This window comes from Tinamus guttatus, unplaced genomic scaffold (genome assembly GCF_059628265.1).
Source record: "Tinamus guttatus ecotype Peru unplaced genomic scaffold, ASM5962826v1 Tinamus_guttatus_pri_ptg000075l, whole genome shotgun sequence".
Lineage (NCBI taxonomy): Eukaryota > Metazoa > Chordata > Aves > Tinamiformes > Tinamidae > Tinamus > Tinamus guttatus.
In genome coordinates, this window is record NW_028288609.1 from 272,951 (window position 1) to 284,502 (window position 11,552).

At 64.0% G+C, this 11,552-nt stretch overlaps 1 protein-coding gene and 1 pseudogene across 2 annotated transcripts; both read left to right on the plus strand.

Annotated features, from left to right (window-relative positions):
* Positions 1 to 430: 430 nt before the first annotated feature.
* On the plus strand, positions 431 to 7,780 carry AOC2 (amine oxidase copper containing 2). The gene is made up of 4 exons (XM_088519880.1): positions 431 to 2,691; positions 6,201 to 6,486; positions 6,959 to 7,088; positions 7,496 to 7,780. Exons 1-4 carry the CDS (start codon positions 1,116 to 1,118, stop codon positions 7,778 to 7,780), a joined length of 2,277 nt encoding a protein of 758 aa, XP_088376006.1. The 5' UTR covers positions 431 to 1,115.
* A 708-nt stretch (positions 7,781 to 8,488) lies between these two features.
* On the plus strand, positions 8,489 to 11,275 carry LOC148595701 (amine oxidase [copper-containing] 3-like; annotated as a pseudogene). Its single transcript, XR_015913101.1, has 4 exons — positions 8,489 to 10,011; positions 10,083 to 10,342; positions 10,779 to 10,905; positions 10,976 to 11,275. The product of XR_015913101.1 is annotated as an amine oxidase [copper-containing] 3-like (transcript).
* The last annotated feature ends 277 nt before the right edge of the window (positions 11,276 to 11,552 follow it).

Here is an 11,552-nt window from a genome sequence, read left to right on the forward strand (position 1 = left end):
TGCTGGAGGAGGACGGGAAGGCAGGGTGAGGCGAGGTGAGGCTGGCAGCACGAGTGGAAATGCTGTGTGGAAGCTCCTGCTCCGCTCCTCCTGTGTTCCTTGTGCCGGGGACAGGCAGGGGCTGTGCCTAGGGCTGTGTGTCCTGTCCACAAGCATCTCCCTGCGGCAGCGCAGGGCACCGGCCCCTCTGCCTGGCCCTCGCTCGGCCCTTTCAGGAGTGCTGTGAAACCAGGGAGGAGACCTCACCGGGGACAGTGGCTGAGGACAATTTCCATGGCCTTTGGCTGGTAGGAATCCTGGCCGTGGCAGCGCAGCGCAGGGCACAGTGGCAGCGTGGGGACACCTGGCACTGCCATCGCATCCCTGCCTGGATGCCAAAGGCAGAGCAGGGATTGGGGTGTTCGTCCTGCTTCTTGAGAACCAGCTTGGTCTCGTTTCAGTGGAGTTTTGGGGAGACTAATTGGTTAATAGCTAGTCAGAGGTGCAAACTAAGAGCTAATTGTTCACTGTGCAGTGGGGCCTGAATCTCATCCCAAACTACATCTCTCCATGCCTGCCAAAGTTTTTCTGCTACTACACAGATGGATGTGTTTTCAGCAAAGCCTTCCACATGGAAGATTAAAAAATAACAACTCTTAACTGGCTTGAAATGATGCTGCCAGGGAGAGTGTTTACAAGGAAGCAGCCTGATAAACAAGGAAACCCGGTGAGTTGCAGAGAGGTAAATTCTACAGCGTGGCAGCAGTTCTGGGCTCGCGGGAGCTCTGCAATGGTCACAGCCACCTCAGGCTGCCTGCACGGGCTTCGTTTTTACAGGCAGCCTCAGGAAGTCGGGTTGGACTGAAAAAGTAACAGAACGATGCAAAGTTTGTCTGAGTCACCCTGCATCTCCACTAGCTCTTTCAGGGAACTGTTCTTGGAGGGAGACGGAGCGCTCTGCAGCTGAGAGCGGAGAGCTGCCCTTTCTGGTCACCACGAATTTCAGATCTCCTCCCCTAGCCTCTCCCAGTCCTTTGTACTCTCTGTGCTAATCTGTCCAGTGCAGCATAAACGGATAGAGGCAGCAACCCTGCTCTGGAAGCTCAAAAAAAGCCTCAACATCTGCAGCAGCAGCCATGAACGTGAAGACCGTCCTGGTGCTCCTGGTGCTGGCCCTGGCCACCGTCTTCGCGCTGCTCTGCGTGCTGCTCACCCGCGAGCGGGCGCCCGGCCTCTGCCCCCAGCAGCAGCAGGAGGAAGATGAGGATGAGGCCGTCGCCGATGAGCGGAGCCTGGTGTTCGCCGACCTGAGCGCGGAGGAGCTGGCGCAGGTGCTGCGGTACCTGCGGCGGGAGCTGGGGGTGCCGCTGGCGGCGGCGTCGCGCGCGCTGCCCTCCGACAACTGCGTGGCGTGGGTGGACGTGCAGCTGCCCGCCAAGGCGGCGGCGCTGCGCTTCCTGGACGGCGGCGGCGCCCGGCCCGCGCGGGAGGCGCTGGCCGTGCTCTACCTGGGCAACCAGGCCGAGCCCAACGTCACCGAGTACGTGGTGGGGCCGCTGCCGGCGCCCAGCTACCACCGGGACGTCACGGCGCGCAAGTACGGCGGGAAGGTGCCCTACCACCGCCGGCCCATGCTGGGCAGCGAGTACGAGCAGGTGGGAATCTTCCTGAAGACGGTGGCGTTCGCGGCAGCTCCCACCTTCCTCAAAGAGGTGCTCGAGTATGACGGCACCAACCTCGCGTTTCAAACCGCAGCCCCCCGCGGCCTCCAGTCTGGAGATCGGAGCACCTGGCTTGCTCTGTTTCAGAACGTGAGCGGGTTCTTCCTGCACCCCGTGGGGCTGGAGGTGCTGGTGGACCACAGCAGCCTGGACGTGTCGCAGTGGGCTGTGAGCAGGGTCTTCTACAACGGGCAGTACCACAGGGACATGGCCGAGCTGGAGAGCGCCTACGTGCAGGGCCGCCTCCGCGTGGAGAAGGTGCAGAAGGTCCCGTGGGACGGGGACTTCTCATCCATGAAGCCGCGAGCAGCGCCCGCCGCGATGTTCCCGGTGCAGTACGAGCCGCAGGGTCCCCGCTACAGCGTCAGGAGGAACCGCGTCGTCTCCCAGGCCTGGAGCTTCGTCTTTGGCATGAGCGTGAGCAGGGGCCTGCGCCTGTTTGACGTCAGGTATCGGGGCGAGCGGATCGCCTACGAGATCAGCGTTCAGGAGGCCCTGTCGGTGTACGGCTCCAACTGCCCCGGCGGGATGTCAACGCGGTACATGGATGGGAGCTTCGGCATCGGGCGCTTCAGTTCTCCCTTAGTGCGAGGTGTCGACTGTCCGTATTCAGCAACTTACGTGGATATGCCCCACCTTGCTCAATCCCAGGCCTCCAGAATTGTTCAAAATGCCCTCTGCGTCTTTGAGCAGAACCTGGGCTCCCCTCTGAGGCGCCACTACTCCAACTTGCAGTCCCTTTACTATGGGGGACTGGTCAACTCTGCTCTGGTCGTTCGGTCCATCACAGCCTTGGGCAACTACGACTACGTGTGGGACTTCATCTTCTACCAGAATGGGGCCATCGAAGGCAAAGTCCAGGCCACGGGGTACATGAGCTCGTCGTTCCTTCATGGGGATGGTCTGAGATACGGCAACAGGGTGTGGGAGCACACGCTGGGCACCATACACACCCACTCCATCAACTACAAGGTGGACTTGGATGTGGGAGGTAGGTCTGGGTCTCCTCTTCCTTCGTGCGTGTCATTACATTGATAAGCCACAGAGCTGCAGGAAGGGATTGGGCTCCTGTCTGTGGCATTCTCACAACTGCCATCAGAACCCTGCTTTTCCCCCTCTCCTTCACTGCACAATTCCTCCTCTCATAGGATAGTCTGCTGAAGGCAACGGAGGGTTGTTCAGGAGGCCTTTGCTCGGCGCAGGGAAGGCATGAAAGGCAGCGGCCCAAAAACATTTGCGTTTCCTCGAGGCCTCCCAGCTGGCACCGTGTGCGCTGCCGGCCCCAGCTGCGGGACGGAGCCGCCTCCTGCTCGCGCTGCCGCCGCTCCTGGCGCTTTCAGCCTCCGAGTCGGGAATTCTCTTCCCACATCTCGGCTGTAAAGCCGGCGACTGAGCAGCTCCGCAGAACTTGTGCTGCTCTGGTCCCGCTGCTCCTTTGTGGAAACACTTGTAACTTGGATCCCGCCGCTCGGACTGCGAAGCTGCTGCCGGGAGCCAGGGAATTTCCTCTCCCGCTGCGCGGTCGCCTTCTCTGGCAGCGGGTCCCCGCGGCGCGGGCCGAGGACCAGCTCTCGGCTGCACCATCTGGTGGCCTAAAAGCAGAGCTGGCACCGCCGGGAAGGCCCAGGGGTGCCATGGTGAGCGATCGGGTTTTGCTCCCTGTCTGAAGGCTGCGGTTCAGCAAACTGCTAGGACGACGGGAAGGTGCAGAGCGTCACAGGCAGAGCTGGTGTCCGTTATTGAGACCTGCTCCTGCAAAAGGTAGAAATAAAGTACTTTGCTTTTGCACAGGACCAGAGAGCTCCCTGGTGGCTGGTGAGCAGCAGCCCAGGAGGAAATGCCGGTTCAGCAACGTGTGCTGCCCGCTGGGGCTGTGTTCAGCTGCAGTTAACTCCAGCACGAGCTTTGGGGCTAGGTACGTTCTTTGCGCTGAAGCTGGTGTGGGACCTGCAGGGAAAACGGGCAGGTATTTCCAGGATGGGAGCGCAAATGCAAGCATGGTTAAATCGCCGTGATCCTCACAGCAGCAGTAGCCAGGGCAGTGCTGGCTTCAGCTCCTCCGAGTTCGGAGCTCCTCGTGCACATGCAGCGTGTTTGGGTTGTGATCTCTATGCAGAACGTGGCCCGGGAGGGCTCTGTCGTGGCCTGGTGGGGCAGGGGCAGCCGCACTCGAGCTGCAGGGCTGCAACGGGGCTGGGATCGCTCGTGGGAGAGAGGATCGCCTACAGGATCAGCGTTCAGGAGGCCCTGTCGGTGTACGGCTCCAACTGCCCCAGCGGGATGTCAACGCGGTACATGGATGGGAGCTTCGGAATCGGGCGCTTCAGTTCTCCCTTAGTGCGAGGTGTCGACTGCCCCTACTTGGACACCCATGTGGACATGGACGTTCTGTTTGACGATGCGAGTCCATGCAAATAAAAGGAGCAATCTGCATCTTTGAGCAGAACCCGGGCTCCGCTCTGAGGTGCTACTACTCCAACTTGCAGTCCCTCCACTATGGGGGACTGGTCAACTCTGCTCTGGTCATTTGGTCCATTGCGACCGTGGCCAACTACGACTACGTGTGGGACTTCATCTTCTACCAGAATGGGGCCATCGAAGGCAAAGTCCAGGCCCGGGGTACATGAGCTCGTCGTTCCTTCATGGGGACGGTCTGAGATACGGCAACAGGGTGTGGGAGCACACGCTGGGCACCATACACACCCACTCCATCAACTACAAGGTGGACTTGGATGTGGGAGGTAGGTCTGGGTCTTGTCTCCTTTCTTAATATTTTTGGGCCTCCAAAGCTGACCATTTGGTAGCCTTTCCACAGGCTTTTCCTTGCAGGTGTGGAGTCGGGCACAGAGCTCCCTTCTGTTCTCAGGGCTGGAAATACTGCTGCGATGGAGGGAGGATGGTGGGGGGCTCCGCTTCCTCTGTGTCCTGCCCTTTTCCATGCAGCCCTGTGGGGCTGCAGCTTCCCAGGCTGGACAAGGCTGGCGCTGTGGCCTGGGCAGCTCATGTCCATTGGGAGAAGCAGGACGGTTGCCAGTTCCTGTGTGCGCAGCCCAGAACAGCCCCTGATGCCATCGGCAGCAGCTCCTGCTCTGCCTCTTCCTCCCCTTGCACGACTGGACCCTGCGCCCAACAAGCCCCATCCCAGCTCCCTTGGTCCAGACACCTCCGAGGCTCCGCAGAAACCGGGATTTTCCTCTCTTCACCCTCCTTATCCTCTTTGACACCTGGATGTCCTGAGCACCAAAGAACCATCCGTACTGACCCGGCTGCTTCGCTGGAGTGGATGCGATTTCCAGCTCACGTTCCTGGTTCTTCTTACAGCTTTTTCCAATTGTCCAAAGCAATTCTGGCTGGTGTAGGGATGGGACGGCCAGCTGTGCTATTCCTAGAGCTCCAGGCGGAGCAGGACGATCCGGGCGGGCGGCCAGCGCTGAGCTCAGCCGCGCGGCGCTTTGCCGGGACACGGAGCATCCTTCACTCGCAGCGGCTGCTTGGATCCGCGCTAGGATCTACCTGCTGCACCTCTGCCCCGAACGTGCTCCGTCCTCTCCCTCCTGCTGGCATAGCATCTGCCGTGTGCCTTTGGGATGTATTTAAATATTTCCCAATTCTTTTGTTGGGAAACACAAATTTAAAGGCTGTTCTATGTGGTTTGGGGGTGTTTCAAGTACTTGGATGAGGACAGAGGATTGCAACACTGGAACAATATGGAAAAGGCAGGCAAAATATCACTGTTATCAGTGAACAGGAAGGTGTGAGGTTAGGCGTTCTGCTCACTTCATAAAAGGGAAGCAAGCAAGAACCATGGCGATTGCTGGGTGTGGATATTTTTCTGTGGATCTCTGGCTTCTGACCTCCCTTGGAGCACGTTCAGGCTGGTCCTGGCTCAGGACTCCAGTGCTGCTCTGTGTCGCACAAGCAAGTCCCAAGGGCCTGGTGAAACCTTCTGGGATGGGTAGAGGTTCAGCTCCGAAATGGCTTTTACACAAACTGCTGCTCCACGAGGAGGGCCCGAGGGTGCCACGCGCCAGACTGGGAGCTTGCAGCAATCCCTCCTGCTCCCCGGGTGCTCCCAACGGCCCCGGCCCATCTTATCCCAGACTTATATCCCCTTGTGCTTCTCCAGGCGGCCTGGTCTGTGGAAAGACCTGAACTGCAGCGATTGACTCAAGTTCTGTGATGCGCAAACGTGCTCGGAGCCTGCGCACTTGGCAGTGCTCCCCGGCGTGTGGGCCGCTCGCTGCCGAGCACAGCGGCAGCCCTTGGGCTCATGGGTGCTTGGGTTAATTGGGCATGGGCCAGCGAACTCGTTCTCCTGCCCCGGGATGGGACTTCCAGCTTTGGATCCTCACGGGCAGTAACGCGTGGCCCGGCCCGGGCTCACACAAACCTGAAAGCAGCACTCGGACCTGGGCTGCGCAAGGGAAGGGGAGCACAAACCCCGGCGAGGAGCGGGGGGCTGCAGGGAAGCTCCTCAGTGTCTTTGCTTTTGCCTTGCAGGGGTCCAGAACTCCTTGGTGGCCCATGACATGGCCTTCGAGATGGCACGGGCCCCCTGGAGCCCGGAGCAGCACATGGAGCGGCCGCGGCTCACCAGGAAGGTCCTGGACACGGAGGACCAGGCTGCGTTCCGGCAGCAGTCCAAGATGCCCAGATACATCTACTTTGCAGCCAACGGCACCAACAAGTGGGGCCACCAGCGTGGCTACAGGATCCAGCTCAACAGCTTTGCAGGGGAGCCCATGCCCGAAAGCAGCTCCATGGAGAGGGCCATCAGCTGGGCAAGGTCAGGCCGCTCTCCTGCCGGTGGCACCAGGTTCTCCAGCCCGCCCGGGCCTGGCAGACCCTCCCTTGGGCTGGGGTTGCTCTGTAGGGGCAGTCTTGGATTTGCAGGTTCTCCAGGGAGTAGCATTTAGCTGTGCCCTGCTCCAGGGCCTCTTGCCTCTGTGCTCTGTGCCCTCTGGCACCCCTGACCAGGTTTTGCCATCCCTCCCTTAGAACAAGTTCACCTCAGATGGGTGCCATGCTCTGGCCTTTGGCCTGCAGGACAAACTCCTTGTCCCTCGTCCCCCTTCCCATCACAAGTGTCGCTTTGGTTACCACTAGACTCCCCGGATTGCCTCCCCACCTCGTGTTGGAGCTGTCTTGTCCTTAATACATGCTTCTGAGAAGCCCTCCAGGTCCCAGCGCTGTCTGCTCGGTCCCTGCCCTCGCCCGGAGCTGCTGCCTCAGGTCCCCTCCGCTTCTGTGGCCCTCAGGTACAAGCTGGCGGTCACCAAGCGGAAGGAAGAGGAACCCACCAGCACCAGCGTCTACAACCAGAACGACCCGTGGACGCCCACCGTCGCCTTCGCCGACTTCATCGACAACGAGACCATCGCCAACGAGGTGAGCTGGCTCTGCGGCGCGGAACGTCCGGCCACGGGGCCATCCGAGGCATCCCGGCACGGCCGGCTCGGCTGGGAGAGCCGCAGAGCCTCAGGAATGAGGGAACATCCCCTCCAGACAGCCCCTTCTCTGTGCATCTCTCGGTCACTTTGATTGGAGCGCCCACATCCCGACAGGGTGGGATTCCTTCCCACTCGTGCAGAAATGCCCTGCTGCTGGCAGGTCTTTGGGGAAAGGAGGGAAATCTTTCCCGGGAAGGAGGAGCTCCGAGTGTGGGAGCGTGGGCTGGGCTGGATGCCTCAGGAGGTCCCTGTCTGTCTATAACTTTCCTTGGCTCATGTGCAGATTTCGGTCTCTCCAGCTGTAGACTCTGGAAATGATCAGTCCTGTAACCCTTCCCTGCCTAGGACCTGGTTGCCTGGATAACCACGGGCTTCCTTCACATCCCGCACTCGGAGGATCTTCCCAACACCGTGACGGTGGGGAATTCCGTCGGCTTCCTCCTGAGACCTTACAACTACCACGACCTGGACCCTTCCATATACTCGCGGGACGGGGTGTTTTTCACCAGCGAGCAGGACGTCACCTCCTGCGCGGTCAACCCCGTGGCCTGCCTGCCCGAGCGCGCTGCCTGCCTGCCCCGCTTCCCCCCCTTCACCTACGGCGGCTTCCGAAACATGAGCAGCCTTTGAGGTCGCAGGATGGTGCTAGGGGACACGGTCACGGCGCTGCTTGGCCGTTCTGCCCCGTCTTCCTTTTCGGTTGTGTCCGGGTTCGCCTGTTCTCCCTGCTTTTCCGTAGTGCTCTTTGCCCAGCCGCCCTGCGACGTGGCGGAGGGGAGCCGGCGCTGTCCCCTCCGATGGCCACACTGTGTCCCGGTGCCCGCCGTCCTCCGTGGTGGCAGCAGTGCCGGCAGCGGCTATTCTGGGCTAAGGAAATTCAAGTTGAAACCCGTGGAATCCCAAGCGTGTCATTCCCGCGCCGCAGTCGTGTCCGCATTGGTGGTGCCACCTCGCCACCGCGTTCCCTGTGTCCCCAAGGGGCGAGGGACAAGGGGGCTGCAGGGGCTGCCGCGGAGGCCGTTTGTGGCCCTGGGGGTGACGGCGTCGCGGCCGCTTCTCCCAGTGACCCATGGTGCTGCCGGAGGGAGGAGGGCAGGAGGGAGGCATGGAGGCAGCCGCTGCACGAGTGAACGTGGCCCACGGGAGAAGTGGAGCAAAGTTGCCTTTTATGGATTCCAGCAAATCCTAGGCCCGGCAGAGGACGTTAATCTCCACCTGCATCTTCCTCCCCAGCTCCTCTGGGCTGATCCCCTCCAAAAACGGGGAAAAAACAAACCCGGCCCCTTCCCCGGGCAGGCGGCGCAGGGGGGCCCAGCAGCCGCGGCCACAACCGCGCTCGGGGCCGCAGCCATGAATGTGAAGACCGTCCTGGTGCTCCTGGTGCTGGCCCTGGCCACCGTCTTCGCGCTGCTCTGCGTGCTGCTCACCCGCGAGCGGGCGCCCGGCCTCTGCCCGCAGCAGCAGCAGGAGGAAGATGAGGAGGATGAGGCCGTCGCCGATGAGCGGAGCCTGGTGTTCGCCGACCTGAGCGCGGAGGAGCTGGCGCAGGTGCTGCGGTACCTGCGGCGGGAGCTGGGGGTGCCGCTGGCGGCGGCGTCGCGCGCGCTGCCCTCCGACAACTGCGTGGCGTGGGTGGACGTGCAGCTGCCCGCCAAGGCGGCGGCGCTGCGCTTCCTGGACGGCGGCGGCGCCCGGCCCGCGCGGGAGGCGCTGGCCGTGCTCTACCTGGGCAACCAGGCCGAGCCCAACGTCACCGAGTACGTGGTGGGGCCGCTGCCGGCGCCCAGCTACCACCGGGACGTCACGGCGCGCAAGTACGGCGGGAAGGTGCCCTACCACCGCCGCGGCGTCACGACCCGCGCGTACGCGGACATCGAGGAGCTGCTGCGGCTCCGACGGCCGCGACCTGGCGGCGCTGACCACGGCGCCCGCTCCGGCCTCCGCGCCACCTGGTTCGTCCTCTTCCACGCCGTGCCCGGCTCCGGCTTCTTCCTCTCGCCCGTGGGGCTGGAGGTGCTCGTGGACCACAGCGCCCTGGACGTGGCGCGCTGGCGCCCGCTCAGCTTCTTCTACAAGGGCCACTACTTCCCCAGCACGGAGGTGCTCGAGGCCGCGTTCGCCGCTGGCAACATGTCCGCGGTCCACGTGGAGAAGCCGGTGGCGCCAGGGCCGGGCTCGCTGCACCCGCGGTGCGCACCGGGTCTGCCGCCGCCGCTGCCCGTGGAGCCGCGCGGGCCCCGCTACCGCCTGCGCGGCAACCGCGCGTCCTTCCAGGGCTGGAGCGCGGCCTTCGGCGTGAGCCCCAGCGCGGGGCCGCGGCTCTTCGACGTGCGCTTCCGCGGCTGCTCTACGAGCTGAGCCTGCAGGAGGCCCTGGCGCTCTACGGCGCCGACTGCCCCGGCACCGTGTCCGCCCGCTACCTGGACGGCAGCTTCGGCATCGGCCGCTTCTCCTGCAAGCTGGCGCATGGCGTGGACTGCCCCTACCTGGCCACCTACGTGGACCAGCACGACATGGCCGAGGCGGAGGCGCCGCTCGCGCCTCCCTGTGCGTGTTCGAGCACGACGCGGCGCTGCCGCTGCGGCGCTGCTTCTCGGACGCGCACTTGGCGTCCTACGGCGGGCTGCGGGGCGGCGCGCTCGTGCTGCGCGCCGTCTCCACGCTCATCAACCGCGACTACATGTGGGACTTCCTCTCCCACGCGAGCGGCGCGCTGCAGGAGCGGGTGCGCGCCACCGGCTACATCAGCTCCTGCTTCCTGCACGGCCGCGGCACCGACTTCGGCACCCGCGTGGGCCCGCACGCGCTGGGCACCGTGCACCTGCACCACCTGCACTACACGGTCGACCTGGACGTTGCCGGTAGGTGCCTCCGAGGGCAGCGCGGGCGCACGGGAGTTCTGCCCACGCCAGCGGCTCCGCGCGCTCCGCAGGACAGCGCAACTGGCTGGAGACGCAGGACATGGGGTACGAGGCTGTGCGGGCGCCCTGGCCCGGGCGGCCGCTGCTGCAGCGGCCGGTGCTGCGGAGGCGGCCGCAGCGCGAGGACGAGGCGGCCTTCCCGCCGGGCGCCCCCCTGCCCCGCTGCGTCACCTTCGCCGGCGCCCAGCGCAACAAGTGGGGGCACCCGCGCGGCTACCGCCGAGCCCCTGCCCGCCCGCAGCCCCATGGAGAGGGCCCTCAGCTGGGGCAGGTGCGCGGGGCGGGGGCACTCCGTGGGGCTGGGATGCTCTGTGGGACCGGGTTGCTCCATGGGCCAGGGTGCTCCGTGGAGCCGGGGCTGCAGTTCTGCTCCGCAGGGCCGAGATGTGGGGAGGTATCTGGCCCCTCGGGCACCCACCGACTCCCGGCCGCCCTGGGGAGGTGTCAGGCAAGGGGAATGGGGGGTGCTTGGTCTCAGGTTGTCCCCAAATCACCCCAGGCCCCTTGTCCCCTGGGAGCAGCCTGGTGAGTCCCGTGCACTGCGCCGGCCGCTGCAGCATCGTCCTTCCCCGCAGCCCCATCTGCACATGGGTCCAGGCTGGGGGGCAGCAGCCAGTGCAGGGGGGTGTGAGCAGCATCGCCCGCCCCACGGCGCAGCCTCTGCCCCACGGCGCAGCCTCTGCTCCACACGCAGCCCCGGTCCCCAGGTACCAGGTGGCCGTGACGTGGTGCAAAGAAGAGGAGCCGTCCAGCTCCAGCATCTACAACCAGAACAACCCCTGGACACCCACCGTTGCCTTCGTCGACTTCATCGACGAGACCATCGCTGGTGAGGTGAGCGGTGCTGGCGCCGTGGGGCCGGGACCGCGGCCGGGCCGGCCCCTCACAGCCCCCGTCCCCCCAGGACCTGGTGGCCTGGGTCGCCGTGGCCTTCCTGCACGTGCCGCACGCCGAGGACGTCCCCAACACGGTGACCGTGGGCAATGGCGTCGGCTTCCTGCTGCGGCCCTGCAACTAGTTCGACGAGGACCCTTCCGTGGACTCCCCCGACAGCAGCTACCTGGACCCCGCAGGCCCCACGGGCGGCTGCGCCGGCCACCCCCTGGGCTGCCCCCCGGCCACGGCCTGCGCCCCCCGGCTGCCCCCCTTCCACTACGGCGGCTTCAGCAACCTCAGCTTGAGCGCGGAGCCCGCCCAGCCCTGACCACGATCCCTGCCCGGCCTCCTCCTCGTCCTCGTCCTCCTCCTCGTCCTCCTCCTCCTCGTCCTCGTCCTCCTCCTCCTCCTCCTTCTCGTCCTTCTCGTCCTTCTCATCCTCCTCGTCCTCGTCCTCCTCCTCCTCCTCGTCCTCCTCGTCTTCCTCATCCTCCTCCTCATCCTTCTCGTCCTTCTCGTCCTTCTCGTCCTCCTCGTCCTCCTCCTCCTCCTCCTCATCCTTCTCGTCCTTCTCATCCTCCTCGTCCTCGTCCTCCTCCTCGTCC